Here is a 15831-nt window from a genome sequence, read left to right on the forward strand (position 1 = left end):
TGTAAAGTAGGAGTTGCAGGGTGTTCTCGGTGCTCTGGGATGTGATGGTGGTAAAGAAATTCACACATTTGTGTAAAAAAGAATGTGAAGGAGGGGGAGACAATAAGCTTGTGCTCAAGTCCGAGCTAGAGGGAGGATTTTCGACTAAAGAGAAGGGTGTGTGCAGTTGAGAGCAGGATGTAATGGTATGGAAAAGACAGTGAGGGAGTAAAAAGAGAGTGGGTGGGTTAGGGTGTGTTAGAGGGAGAGACTTGGTGGTATAAAAGCTCCCTCTCTCATGCGCGCTCCCATATCTCCTGTGTATTTTTGTTGCTGTGCAGTTGTGTGTATGTGTGTGTGTGTGTGCATGAGTGAGTGTTAAAAAGACAAGAAGAGTGTGTGTTTGTGTCCTTGCACTACAGAGGACTGATAATAACTCCCCCCCCCCACTCAGGATGCATCCGCTGCCAGTGGTGACTTTAGTGCTGGTGGCACTTTGCTCTCTAGGGAGCGTGGATTCTTCAGCTTATGACAAGATAGTCTACCACAGTCGCATACGAGCCAAGAATGAAGGGTAAGGAGCCTCAGATATGAAAGGGGGGGGGATAAAGAGAAACTGTGTGAGAGCTTTTACAAATTGAATGCAAAGTTTAAAAGTAATTGACTTTTTTTGTTTATAATTAGCACATTATTTGATGCTTTCAACAATCCTGATCAAGTTGATCGATTTGTCTGCAGATATGAGAACGTGATACATGGCTGCTCACAGATACGCACCTATTTGAAGTGTTTTGTATGCAACATTTTACATATGCGCTTTTCTAGTGGTGGTTTTAAATCTCTCAGAGAGTTAGATCATGATTTGATAAACAGGTCAGCCACACTGATAACAACATTGATTCAAGCCATGATGGAAAACTCAATATCGTCGCTCACATTCATTCACTGCTCTGCTGTGAACACTGAGCCTGATTTGAAATCGATCCTGACTTGAATTTTAGAGAGTTTTTTTTTTTTTTTTTTTGTCACAACAACAAATCAGGATGTAAAGTATGTAAGCTTGAAATGATTGACTCCTCAAACACAGAGTATTCATTGTCTACTTAGACTGTGCATAAGTCCTGGCTTGTGTAAATGACATTTTTTCTTTACCTGCATGCACCCCTCCCTGCTTCATGCCCTCACTCAACAACCATCACTTCATCTTCATCTTTCCATCTCTCCTTCTCTACTTTACCTGTCTTTCTCCTCTCCTGTCTTCCACCTTCATACACCCCCACATTCTGCCTCACCTGCCCACATTCCTCCCACCTTGCATCTCACTTTCCATGTCACTCCTTCATCACCCTCTTCCCCCTCCAAACCCTCCTTCCCCCAGGCCCAATGTGTGCGCTCTGCAGCAGGTCCTGGGCAGCAAGAAGAAGTACTTCAGCACATGCAAGAACTGGTACAAAGGCTCCATCTGTGGCAAGAAGGCGTAAGTCTTGACCCAAGGATTGACTTTATGGAAATACTTTCAATATATATTTTTTTAATTTGATTTGTTTGGAACCCCGCTGACTTTTACAAATGTGCAAATCACCCCCAGCTATTACACCTGAGACCTAGACAGCAATAAAAACTTTTATTAGAAGTAGTCTCATACGGTAGCAGTTCTTGCAGGAAGAAGGATCCATTTAGGTATTCAAACTAATTTATAGCTGATTTTCAATAACTGAATGTTAAAGATCAAGTTTTTCTGCATCTGTTCATGTGTTTCACTTACGTTATCACCTTGAAATCTCATACCGGGATAGTTCTTACTGGTTTTGTTTTCTCTTTTGTTCAGAGGTCAGCTCTGTATGACCCTATCCGTATCAACCCTCAGGTTCAAGCCATCACACATAACACATCGCTGCCTCACAAATTTCTTAAGCAGAAGAATCCAGCTACAGCATACCATTTATGTTTTTCTTGAACCTTAGCCTAATATACACTATATGTTTTCACTTAAAAGCTTTAAAAGGTTGAAACTCTCCTTTCTTAAACATGACGCACTTGTGTATATGGTCTGACTCTCTCTTTCTTTGTTTTCTATCACCCATCCCCTCCATACAAGTCTGAGCGTGCTGAGTAGCCTGCGGACTGGGGGTATACTCTCTCATCAGGCCTGCTACTGTTGTAACAGTGATTGATGCTGTAGTTAAATGTTTTGGGTGCTGAAGAAAACTTAAATGCATTTAGCAAAACAGTGAGTTTTTCTGGAGAGTAGAGGGTGTCTGTGCTCTATGGTTTATACTCATAATGTGTGTGAGGGTCTCATACTGTGTGGTTAAACTGAGTTACTCGTTCCTTTGAGGCAAATCGTCAGTCTTTGACAGAGGTACAAGGAACTACTATGAATTTGAATAGAGCTGGTTTAAGTGAAGAGTTATAGTGTGTGACCCACAGCAGGTAGAAAACTGTTTCAGAATTTAGCAATAAAGAGCAATAATTGGTTTTGCTAATTGAAAAATGCTAAATATGAAGATGATGCATGTAAGTTTTTAGACTTTGGGGCTTTTTTAAGACTAAATAGTTTCTGGATTTAAGTCGATATACCGTCATATTTTTCTTGTGATATGCAGAATGAGTAGATGTTAGGTTGACGTATAAGGCTTAGGTGCTTATCTGTTGATGGAGTGCAAGGCTCAGCTGGAGTTGCCTCGGCTAAAGTGGAGTAGTAAATGTAGTGCAACCTCTTTCTCACTTACTCCCCCTATTAACCACACACATGCAAGACCACACATGCACACATAAACACGAATTCTGTTAGTCATGAAATCAGCTATCGCACCTCTTGCTGTGATGATAAGCATTAAAATGAGAAGATGAGAGGGAAGATGGATAAAAGAGTCACTGAGTCACACAGTATAGGGGTATATAAAAGGAAGATAATGAGGGTTTCTGCAGAAAGGCACCAAACTATTTTTGTTTCTTGGACTGTGCAGTTGCTAAGTTGCTAGAGATAAACAATGACTTGTTTAAAGATAAACTAGTCATCCTTAAGCTGTTTGTGTGTTAGAAATATTTTAATCTGTCTTTCGTGACTTAATTAAACAAGTAAAATGAAGTTTATTGGAGCAACAATATATAACTTAACCAAGTGCAAGCATGAGACTTGAAATCAATCCACTCTGCTCCTATAAGCCCTCCCCTATCCTGTTCCATTGTGTTCTTATACCATTCACTCACTATGTTCTGCACAGTAATTTGGGTCCAATTACAATAAATAAGAATGCTGCCAGCCAGAAATGGTTGAAATTCTCTGGTTGCTTAGAAAGGTGAGCTTGTAGGTCTGACCTCACATAAGGCAGCACCTCCCCATATGTATATATATATATATATATATATATATATATATATATATATATATATATATATATATATATATATATATATATACTCATAAGATGATAAAACGACACAAAACAAAAAACAGAATATTTGTGTGATAAGATGTGTATTTATACTGTACAGTGTAAAAACTTGCAACGCAAAGAAAAACAGACAAAACTTATATTTAAAGCTAAGCTAGACAAATCTTGCTTTCCTCTCTCTTTCTGTTTGTGGTCACAGAGGATCTTTCTTTACAACAGTGAAGGAAATCCTCCCAGCAGCTGTTATGTCAGATTTGGATGTGGGGTTGATGACAGATTAGAAGAAGGTGTTCAGTATTCACCGCAGGTTGGTGTACAAACAAGCGGTTAAAGTAACACCTGCATTGAATCTTTTGCAAGGAACAAATTATATTGATGTGAATTCAACCTGCACTATGTTCCTCTAATTATCTACTGTGGAGTTCGGAGATACCAAGGGGATTTCCTATTACTCCAAATACCTCATAAAATGAGCTGCTGGAGGTTCAGATTAAAGTAATTTTCAGTGTTGGGATGTGCTGCAGGTGATGGACACAGAGAAAAAATATGCTTAAAATCTAGTTTATCTGTGGTGACAAAAGACAGATACAAAACATATTACAATAATGTAACAGATCATAATAAGGTGGAATGAATTTACAGTTCAAGTCCCTCCCTGTGTATTGTATAAAAAAACATGTTGGTGCAGTGTCCAGGAAGCCACTCGCACTGAAAAGAAAAGACACTTGATGAAGACAAGGAAAGAAACTGTAATGTTTCTATCTCATGCCAGACAACCCCACCTAGTGTTTCTGTGTATGCGAGTGTGTGTGTGTGTGTGTGTGTGTGTGTGTGCAGCATGCCTGCGCGCTCATGTCCTGTGTTTGCACATCTGCTCATCTGGAAGCCACATTTAGCTGGTTCAGGCAGTGACATTTACAGAGGCGTAATACATCACTACTGTTCATTTCTGAAAGGAAAAGCAAACAGTTATTTCTTTAGATGTCAAACTTGTTGTGACTTCAAATACAGTACACAGGTAGAAGGTCATAAAGAGTTCATTTAGAAACACTGTGTTCCCATAGGAAAACAGAGGAGGAAGCTCTGAAACTCTGCTGCCAATACAGGGAATGTCTAATAGGCATCAAGCAAGCATCTTAACATCTTTAAGCAAACTTCTTTTGTAAACTCACTGAAGGCGCCAACTGGACACCACAAAGTGCTTCGGGTTCATTTCCAATTTAACTTATGCCAGCGTTCAGGAAATTCGTAATTGTTTCTGTGGTGGTTCATTGTTGAGCATCCAATGTTGACTCGCAGTTGACTGACTGACTCACTGGTTTGTTTGTATCTTGGAATATGTGTGGTAACTTTGGATACAGTGTAGAGTATGTCTGCTTATGAATAGTTTTCAGTTAGAAGCTACTCTAAACCACAAAACCAAAATCAGAATTTTATGAAATATTGACTCTTGGCTCCTTGTGTCAGTCTTCTCATTCTGCCATTCATACAGTGCACAGCGAAGTTCAGCAGGATTTTCTGTAAACCTTACGGCTGATTGAGGAGCTTGGGTCACATGTGCAGCTCCATTGCTGTGCATAGCGTTAGCAGGTCCTCTCGGCTTCCAGCCAGGATGTTTATTTTCTCTTTTGAAACTTGTTTTCACAGATTTTCATAAACTATTCCTTCCACCCCAAAATCTAAATCTTTTAAATGGACACAAGAAGTCAACCGTATATGAACAATGTGCTTTTCTTGGAGAGTTTCTTGGGACTTAGATTAACAGCCAAGAGAAAGTGCAGTAGGGCAGCAGACGTGTCTGTTTTTCATGTTAACATACTTAAAGTATCAAGATGAATATAAAGTATATGCTGCAAAGCATGTGTTCTCATGGTTTGTTTTGGTATCCTGTTCGTTCGAAATGAGTCTTACTGTACGTTGCTTTTTATGTAGTGGTGTTGTGTTTCTGGTCTTTTTTAGTGTCCTTGACTTGTGTGCTTTGTTGGAGGTTTTCTGAAATTGTCACTCTGTGTGTTTAATACTGTTCATAACCCCACAGGAATCTTTTTTCATATTTTGCAGCCAAACAACATTACAGCTTTTTGATGATCAGCTATTTACTGTAACTAACTTATACAAGTTTCATATGTTCATGCCTTTTTGCAGCATGGTCGTATATGAGTGTTGCCCTGGATACATGAAGCTGGAGGGCATGAAGGGATGTACTGCAGGTAGGTTGCTCACAATACAGGGCCTATCTTGTCCATTGATGTTCTTTGTAAAAATCATATATGCAGTAATGGTAAATTTAAAAGAAAATTATTTTTATAGAATAATCTGCTTTCTGACTTAAACAAACCCTCCACTTCCCCCCAGTGGCCCCAATTGACCATGTGTATGGTACACTGGGGCTAATAAAGGCTACGACCACACAGCAATACTCTGACATCTCCAAGCTGAGGGAGGAGATTGAAGGCAAAGGCTCTTTCACCATGTTTGCACCTAGCAATGAAGCCTGGGACCAGCTGGAACCTGTGGGTAGACTGGATGCTTAAATCATTTCTAAAGGAAACACAAAGAAATACAATTACTCACACAGTTGGTATCCTTTATCCAATGTTGTGATTTCCCCAGGAAATGCGGTCTGCACTGGTCAGCAACGTAAACATTGAGTTGTACAATGCTCTTCACTTCCATATGGTGAACCGCCGCCTTTTGACCAAAGACATGAAAGATGGCATGACTCTAACTTCCATGTACAATGACCTGGGACTCTACATCAACCACTACCCAAATGGGGTCCGTTTATCCACAGTGTAAAATTGGACAAGCTTACATGAAATCGTGACTAAATTAGTTTGTAATAACATAACATTTCCTTTCTTTGAAGATTGTGACAGTGAACTGTGCTAGGATCATCCTCGGCAACCAGGTGGCCACAAACGGTGTGGTACATGTGATTGATCGAGTCATCAGTGCTGTTGGCAACACAATCAGGAACGTCCTGGATGTCACTGATGAGCTCTCCTCCTTCAGTGTATGTAAAATTCATAGCAGTCTTAGTAGATTACATTTCTAAGCCAACATTATTTCTCACTAGAAAAACTACTGTGGAAATTATTAAAAGAAATGCTGGAGATTCAACAGTAACAGAAATAGTATTTTCTAGTGAATGGCTGGATCCAGTTTTAATATCCATGTTGAGTATGTCAGACACACTGTCTTGTCTTCTTTCCCAGGCCGCGGCTTTGGCTTCTGGTGTCATGGACAAACTGGACCGGCCGGGCCACTTTACTCTGTTCGCTCCCACTAATGAAGCTTTTGAGAACCTGAACCCAGGCTACTTGGAGCGTATCATGAAAGACAAGACTGTCATTGCAGGTATATTGCACATGTGATACACTAATGATAAAAGAAAGTACATGCAATGGTTGGCTTGAGCAGCAGCTCATTTAACGCATCACTGTATCTAAGTACAGGCTGACAGAGCTGCTAGCATGACTGTAAAGTTTCTTACTCTAGTTGATGTTTTAATTATTTAATAATGTATCTATCATCCATTTGACCTGAGGTGACCTCAGATCAACTTGAAAGGCTAATGCAAAATTAAATTGCAAAATCCATTTTCCAAACCCATTCTGCACATTCCAACTAAACCTCACACACAAAGCAAGTCCACAAACCACACAATGAAAGCAGGAAACCCATGTCTCCACATGGCAGCCTATAGTTTGGCTTATTGGCGGAGTCATCACCCAGCCAGGAATGTGTATTAACATGAAATCAGTTTGCAGTGTGACTAGCTGAGAAAACAATATAACCTCATATAAATTCTCAGACAATTGTCAAATGGTATTTACTGACCAGACTTGTTTAAACAGCTACTAAAATAAAGGTAATATGGTGCCTTATTCCTTGTTTCTACAAGGTTGTGCCACAGACTAGTTTGGCCTGCAGATGGGCCAGTTGTTCTTGCTTAGTTTGGCAGTGTGAGGTCTAATCCCATATCTAAATGTTGACATAAGTAACTAAATATACAGTATCTAAAAGGGATAAAAGAATATGTGTGTGTGTGTGTGTATGCCTCTGTGATGAGTAATGACTTCAACCTTGGATAGCACAGCCAGATTTCAAAGTACCTAGAGTCAATCTGAGTCTTTATAAGTATGTAATTGATCTGCTCCTTTTTTCTAAATGCTTTACCTCATTCTCAACTTTTCCATTTTTCTCCCTTTAGCCCTGGTGAACTACCATCTGTTGAAGAGTGTCCAGTGTTCAGAAGCAATCATGTCAGGGTCAGTGTACGAGACCGTAGAGGGCGGCACCATAGAAATTGGCTGCGATGGTGACAGTCTGACAGTCAATGGCATCAAGATGGTGCTGAAGAAGGATATTGTCACCACCAATGGTGTCATCCACCTCATTGATCAGGTTCTTGTCCCTAACTCAGGTAATGCACCAACTTCATCTTCACTCCCAATTATTTTTAACTATTCTTTTACTTTGATCCTCTAAACGTCATGTTTATGTAATTCCTATCAGCCAAGGAAGTGATGGAGCTGATGGGAGACTCCCAGGCCACTTTTACTGACATGGTGTCTGAACTGGGCCTAGCTGCTGCCATTGGTCCAAAGACAGAGTACACACTTCTTGCTCCTGTCAATGCTGCCTTCACTGGTGAGTAAAATCTCTAAATAAGTTATTGAAGTGGCACGAACAAAACATTGAAATGCTTCACAACATATAGTGGACAAGTCAAATTTAGTCTTTTAAAGATCAAAAGTATGCTAAACCATTTAGTCTTTCCAATGCTTCTAGCACTTTGTAATAATAATAATAATAATAATAATAATAATAATAATAATAATAATAATAATAATAATAATAATAATAATAATAATGTTTCAACTGTGACTTCTCTCTATATTTCTCAGACAAGGTTATGTCAATAGACCAGAGCCTGCTGAAACTTATTTTGGAGAACCATTTCTTGAAGCTGAAAGTCACTCTGAGTGAGCTCTACAATGGACAGCTGCTGGAAACACTGGCTGGCAAAATGCTCAGAGTCTTCATTTATCGCACTGTAAGAGTGATATGTGTTTGTGTGTGTAGCGTTGCATCTGAGTCATTAAGGAACAGGAAAACAAGAAATAAGAAGTAATGGAAAGACAATAGAGAGTGTTGACTTCCATGGGGGTTTGAAAGCCATTACCGGGCCTCTTATCAAGTGTTAACGATTAATGATTTTGCTGTTTTTCAGTTACAAACAAAGGCAATAGGACAGCTAATTAGTCCAGCTTTGACAGATGAAATGTGTTTCAGCTCTAGTTGTTTGGATGTTAGAATGAACTAGAGATGACTCTACTCTCTGAATGTTCATCTTTTGTTAGGCTGTGTGCATAGAAAATGCATGTATGGTGCGAGGCAGTAAAGAGGGAAGCAATGGAGCCCTCCATCTTATGAAGTCTCTCATCAAACCAGCAGACAAATCAATCTACCAGCTCCTTATTGCTGACGGACGCTTCAAGTAATATTCAAACCTCATATTTTTTACAAATATTTACATTAACAACAGCATCAATCAGATCAAATGTAATACGTGGTTATAAGTGATTTTATTCTTTCCTTTCTTTTCATTTCATTTGTATAACCTCAGGATTTTCCTGTCACTGATGGAGACTGCAGGTCTGACAGATCTTCTGAAACAGGAAGGCTCCTACACCATCTTTGCACCAACTGACGATGCGTTTAATGGCCTCAGCAAAGAGGACTTAGCTTTGCTCAAAAGTAAGTGAACACATATCCACATCCAGAAAAAGGGAGAGAGAGAAAGAAAGCACAGTACATAATTTTCTATTGGTTGTCATTGACAGGTGATCTGACTGCTTTGAGAACCATTCTGCTGTACCATTTTAGTAACGGCATCTTCATCAATGGAGGACTAGAGGGAGGAGTTACCAATCTGCTTAAAACCCTCCAGGGAAACAATCTGCAAGTCATGTCTGTATGTACACATTACCATTACCAAATACCTTTTTCTGCACCAAATTCAACACATCAAAAATCTAGGGTTTAAATGCCATGTGCAACAAAGACTGCTCAAACCTGCTGACCGGCAGCCAGCTTCCAATTATTTTAGATTGAAAAACTGCAAATATGGGTAATTGCCAATTAAAGAAGAAGCAGAGGAGACAAGATCCAAGATACATTGATGAATCTTCCATCAAGAACACTAAGTTTTAATCAAGTTTTAAATGACCACACATAAACACACATTGTGAACCCAATTTATCTCCACGTTTTCATTTAAATGATAGCATCAAAAGATCCAGTACTAATCTGTTATTTCAAAGCTGGATCTCTGGAGAATGGCCAAAAGTAATAAAAACTGCCTTACTGGATTTTCTGTCTAGAGCGACTGTCGGTCATTCATCCACCACTCCCGCTTCTCATTCTGTAGCCCTCAGCCTGCCATTTTTCTTTGTATCTCCTCATGTCAGCTTTATCACCTATTACCTCAATTTCGCCCTCCATCTCTCTCCCACTGTGATATCAGGTTAGTTTTCATATCAGGCCGTCCTTAATGGGCCACAGAAAAGATTGCTCTAAATAACACAGTGACAGGAGAATGGGCTATTCAGGACCTAGTCAGTTGTGAAAAAGAGCGGACGGTGACTTATGAATATGCGGTTAGATTTCTTAAAACTGGAATAAGGTTGAAAGACATATGGTTTAATTCATATTAAAGAGGAGGCAGAGGAAAGGAGAAACCTACCCTTTGCTTACACAGCATATCCACCTTCACTTACAACTGTGTCGACAATTAAATTGCAGGAAATTACTCATAAATGGAAATCCCAGATCTCTGTTCCAACAATGGAGCACACTGCCTGGAATTTCTCTCTGAACTCATGATCTCTCATTTGAAACCATTTTGAAAAAGTGTATATTTATGTTTCGGGAGTATAACATTTACAGCAACTTTAAGTCTCTGATGTACAGTACCTAATAAAAAAAGATTGATGACACTGAAAAATGCACATTCAGTGTATTTATTCCATTTTTCCCAGGTGAACAGCTCCATTCACGTCAACTCTGTGGGCGTTCCAGACAGTGATCTGATGGCAACAAATGGTGTGATCCATGTGGTGAAGAATGTTCTCTATCCTGCAGGTGAGGATAGCATACATTACCATACATTCAGGCAAACTGCACACCATGCTGACAGCCATTACATTAAGTTCTCGTGATGGTGTAATTACTTACAGACCTTCCTGTGGGCCGCCAAGACCTCCTGGTCCTCCTGAAGAAGCTGATTAAGTACATCCAGATAAAGGTAGTGAGAAATAAAGACAGAGAATATGTCTGTGAATATGAACACCTTAAATTTTCTACATTCATTACCATCACCCTTACATTGTTTTGCTCTTTGTTCTATAGTTTGTTTCTGGATTTAAATATACTGAGATCCCGCTCACTTTCATCAGTAAGTTTCTCATCTCTGCATGAACTGTATATATTATAGCATCTGCATAAGGTTTCAACAGAGTTTCTTACTCCACAGAGAGGACTGTCACAACTACTCAGTATGTTGGAACAGGTAAGATCACTATCACTAACCACATGATTAAAAATTGATTTATGGTCTAAATCTAAATCTGATTGATGTTCATTGTTAAAATGAGCATCTGCTCTAAAGAGAAATCTCCCCTGCAGACACATACATATTACATGCATATCATCGCTCCCTTCAGGCCTTTCCCCCAGTCTTTCTTCTTTGTTCATCTGATTATCCACTCTTATTACTTCTAAAGTCCACTGGGACCTCTTGACATATTTAATCAGCCCTTTTGGGGATGAAGCAATTAGGCTGTCAAAGTGTAACAGGGTCAGAGACTATGGAGGACTCTTGGAGGATCAGTTGGTCTGAGTCCAGTGCACTTACTCACACATGGGAGCATGTCTTGAGATATTGGGTAACATAGAAGAGATAAAGTCAAATTCCTGAAAGGTGATGAGGCACATTATATGGACTACAGAACTTAAGGTCTGGACCTCCAGGTGATGTAATTTAAGGGTTGCAATTACATACATTCATTGAACTACAGATATTTTTTTTTCCTACTTTTTTCCATTTTAATAGTTTTCTCCCACAAAATAAAACAAAAGGAAAACTCCTTGTACATATTTTTTTCAGATATGAGTTAAAATTACTCCTAACAGAGAATATGTGGGAGTGTTTTTGGAATAACTATTCTTTCTAATGTCCTTGCTTGTGTAACCTTTTTTAATAAACTCCACAGTCATTGAAGGAGATTCATCTATAACTAAGGTCACCAGGGTCATTGAAGGAGAGCCATCTATAACAAAGGTCACCAGGGTCATTGAAGGAGAGCCATCTATAACAAAGGTCACCAGGGTCATTGAAGGAGAGCCATCTGTAACAAAGGTCACCAGGGTCATTGAAGGCGAACCAACCATCACTAAGGTAACAAGAGTTATTGGAACCGAACCAAGAGTCTCTACAGTGGTTGTCGAGGGGGAGCCGGTTGTCACCAAGGTTACCAGGGTCATCGAGGCAGAGCCTTCTGTCTCTAAAGTAACAAGAGTCATTGAGGGGAAGCCAACCATTACCAAGGTTACAAGAGTTATTGAAGGTAAATTTATCATTTATTATTCTTAGAACAAACGATTAAATAGTTAGATGATTATATTCCGAATTTGGTTGATTTAATGATTTAATGCACTTTATTTAATACAGGTGGGCAATTTGATGCAGATGGAAAGAGAATTGCAGGTGAGTCTCCCTTAAAGAATTTCATGCACTGAGGAGCATGACATAGTCTACATCTATGTCTTTTAACGGCACATTTAACACACGCTTTCAGTCAATGTTTACTAAAGTCAACTCAGCATCATTAATTAAGTGAGTTTACATGTTGTTTTCATGGTGTGCATCATTTTAGCCTGACATGAACTTTGTGGTATAAATTCATAAGCAAGAATAGTTGAGTTATTGGAAATACCTGGGTCTGCCCAACTATTGCAAAAACTAGAAACAAGTCTATGTCCCCCACTTGTCATAATCAAACTATGTAAAGTAGTTGGATAATAGTAGTTGTTCTATAGTATCTGACTAAAATCTTCTTGCTGGTGAAAGTACTGTATTTTTGTGCAGTTAGAAACACAATAGTCGGCCATTCCCTAACATTTGTCTTACAATATTTAGCTCTTTTGGGAACAATAAGCATTACTGTCATTAGTATTGTTGTGGTTGTTTTGGTTATCATTGTTGGTTTCCAGTTATTTCCTTAAGGCTAGTTGTTTTTCTTGGTTGTTCAAAAACATGCCAAAAAACCTGGACTGTTTACTTCCTGTTCTGCTGTTTCTGCAGCTGCCTGAGTATGTCTATTCAGTTTCCCAACTTTAGTATCAGTATTCAGCTATACTTTTTATTTAACATTTTATTTTCATCACAGACAGGATCAGGAATAGGGTAGGGACTCCACTAACCCACCTCAAAAAAAGTACACACAAAATTGCTTCGTAAATCAACATGCTGTCAAATTGGACAACCTACAACTTATGAGTGGTCTCTTTGGCCAGAGACCACTCAAAACATGCCCAGTTCATTTGTAATGTTTGCATAGGCTCAGTAATAATTCAACAGAGGATGGAGATTGGTATTTACAGTCCATCATTTGGTTAGGTACACACAGCAAGATACAGACACGAGTGAAGCCAAGTTTTCGAACTTCTCATTGTGCACCATGATTTAGATGTCTGCCCATCTCATCACTTTTGCGTCTGACATCATGTCTTTGACAGTCTTGTCTCTTAGACAAGAATCCCATCATTACCCATTCTCTTTCTAATGCATTTGTGTATATGTATGTGTCCAGTGTGCAAATTATAACATGCCATCGTGTGGTGCCCAATTCAGACTTGCTTAGAGAGCGAATACTTTGTGTGAGTGCAGGGGAAAGTGAGCTTTAAGCCTACCTACAACTGCTTCACTGGTGTCTTGCAGCTTAGTTGGGCTAAAAACACCTATTTGCTGGCTTTTTTCGGAGCTGAGCACAGTTGAACTTCACACCCTGTGCATTTGTGTGCACGTGTGTATGTGTTCATCAATGCTGAACATTAGCGCTTGACTTTGTGTTGGCGGTGGCGGAGGAGGTGGTTTACGGGGTGTATGTACCTGTCAGTCTGTCCGTCTGTCAGTCAGTACACTTGCTAAGTCATTAAATGACTTCCGACACCCTTCTCCGCTGCCCGTCTGAAGGTGGAGCCAGATACACCACGGCGAATGAACCTCATGTTATTGAGGGTAGGATCTCCTTATATAACCTCTTCATACCAAATGGGTTTCTCTAAAATGTCAACCTTTGTCAATGTGATGCATTTTGAAACTACATATGTGATATTGTATGTGAGGAAGGAATTGTATTGGATCTCATGGTTTTGTTGTGAATTCAGGCCCGGACTTCTCTAGGATCACCACCATCCACGGCAACCCAAGTCTGATTGATGAGGAATCAGAGAGAATTACCAAGATCATTAAAGGTGAACACGCAGAACTGCACAGACTGTGACTAGTACTTACATGTGTATAACCAACTCTCTTTATTTCACAGAGGGAGGGAGATTTGCTGCTGCCAGGAGAGCTCCAGGTAAGAATAGGATTAGTTGATGACACATTAGTACCACTGTTGGATCAGGCTGACAAGAGTTTGCCAAAAAAGCACATCATCTGGAAAACAGGTGGAAAATATGTCATTGTTAGATGTTCCACTTTTCCATTACATATATTTCCTCCTATTCTTCACAAATCTCCTCTTTGAAATGTTTGTTTTTGCTGTATTGTATTCATTCGCACCTGAGTCCCTGTATAAACTCTGCCACCTTTGTCTCCTGTTTTACAGCTGGAGCAAAGAGGAGAGGGAGGCTGGTCAGGCGTCATCACAAACCGAGGGAGTGAAAACACCTCTGGGCTCACTAGAGATACTGAATGCATCTCCAGTGCTCCTGGTTGAGTGCTGGATGATTGAAAGGTTGTGAATTAACAGGGAGAGATAAAATGAATCTAGCTATTTCTTTGTCCAAACCACCAATATGATGTTACTGTTTCATCTGGACCATACTGTATGTGATAAGCATGGTGTGTAATAGGAATGCAATGACATTAGAATATCCTTCATGTAAGTAATTTAGTTTCAAAGGGAATATGATTTTTTTTTTACCAGGGGTATATTGTGTGTAAGGGGAGGTATACTCTACCACTGAGAATTGTTTTTTTAAGATATGCTTTTTAAAAATATGTCTCTTTTTAGACTGATGGCTTGGGAAGACTTTTGTATGCTTTTTATGGTGCTCGCTTTTTGTACAGTGGATGCATTATGATGTTTGCTAAAAACAAATGGATCAGTGTCAAATGATAATTAAAGACACAAGGAATTCTTATTCAGTTTTCAGTGTTTTGTTTTGTTTTTTTTTTGTCCAGTCACAGTCAGCTTTAGGTCAATTCAGATAAAGATAATAGATAAAGATAACAAAAGCAAGTTTAATGACCATTTAACACTGTTTGTTTTGCTTGTCATATTTGACAAGCAAAAGTTTGCACATGATGAAACCAAGATTAACTTGTACCAGAATGATCGGTTGCTGACAGTTTTACAAGCTACTTAACTGTAGGCTGTGACATTAAACACATGAACACCAGCTGATGTAAACCAGTTTGAATGATCAAAAATGACTACTCCAGACCTGTTGGCATGAGCTGCAAAACTGGATTTCTCCTAAAGATTTTATATTATTTCTGCAGAACTGAGGTACAAAACAATTATATTCACTGAGAAAAAGTGTATAAAAGACTATTTTAATAATAGGATAAAGGCTGATAATTTCATTATACATTATGCAGTATTACTTTTCATTTCATGTTGTAATAAACCACTGGGAAAATCCAACATCATGTAAAATAAATTATGTGCAGACAAAAATAAGGTGAATATCATTCCAACACAAATTGGAAAACAAATTGTACATATTTGTATTTTATATGTACCTTTGCACACAGACTGGAACAAGGAGTAAACAGGTGGCACTTTTCAATGGTAACATGTTTTAGTTTAGTTTTTTTTATTATTATTATTATTGTATTATTATTAGTTGATTATATTTGTTTAATTTCTACTTAAACCTAATTGTAAAAATTACAGCTGGTCATTTTTAGTAGGTTAAATACCAGAATACTCCAGTGTCTTTGTTGGTTGCCTCCAAAAATGTTGCTAAGATTATGTATATTCTCATGAATATTGACAATGACCAACAACCTACAGCACTAAATAATTTATTTCACATGTGCAGGAAAACACCTGGTTTTCAGGTCACTTAAAGCCTCAAAGTAGAAGAAACGTGGCACATGAAGAGTGGAATAAGTTGTCAATTATTCACATCTGTGACACGGAGAATA

General features: G+C 38.9%; 1 protein-coding gene across 3 annotated transcripts; it reads left to right on the forward strand.

Annotated features, from left to right (window-relative positions):
* Nucleotides 1-313: 313 nt before the first annotated feature.
* On the forward strand, nucleotides 314-14819 carry LOC113170509 (periostin). 3 transcript variants are annotated; one of them, XM_026372621.1, is made up of 24 exons: nucleotides 435-553; nucleotides 1358-1456; nucleotides 5523-5587; nucleotides 5733-5890; nucleotides 5991-6155; nucleotides 6247-6393; nucleotides 6596-6737; nucleotides 7594-7806; nucleotides 7899-8033; nucleotides 8291-8439; nucleotides 8747-8883; nucleotides 9013-9143; nucleotides 9230-9360; nucleotides 10427-10529; nucleotides 10625-10692; nucleotides 10797-10842; nucleotides 10921-10956; nucleotides 11660-11688; nucleotides 11728-12013; nucleotides 12118-12153; nucleotides 13642-13686; nucleotides 13836-13922; nucleotides 13994-14029; nucleotides 14282-14819. In XM_026372621.1, exons 1-24 carry the CDS (start codon nucleotides 435-437, stop codon nucleotides 14335-14337), a joined length of 2619 nt encoding a protein of 872 aa, XP_026228406.1. In that variant the 3' UTR covers nucleotides 14338-14819. The 3 variants fall into 3 exon arrangements, with proteins under 3 accessions (XP_026228405.1, XP_026228406.1, XP_026228407.1); XM_026372620.1 differs by having other exon boundaries at nucleotides 314-553; nucleotides 11660-12013; XM_026372622.1 differs by lacking the exon at nucleotides 13642-13686 and having other exon boundaries at nucleotides 11660-12013.
* Nucleotides 14820-15831: the final 1012 nt, after the last annotated feature.

This window comes from Anabas testudineus, chromosome 14 (assembly GCF_900324465.2).
Source record: "Anabas testudineus chromosome 14, fAnaTes1.2, whole genome shotgun sequence".
NCBI classification, from domain to species: domain Eukaryota; kingdom Metazoa; phylum Chordata; class Actinopteri; order Anabantiformes; family Anabantidae; genus Anabas; species Anabas testudineus.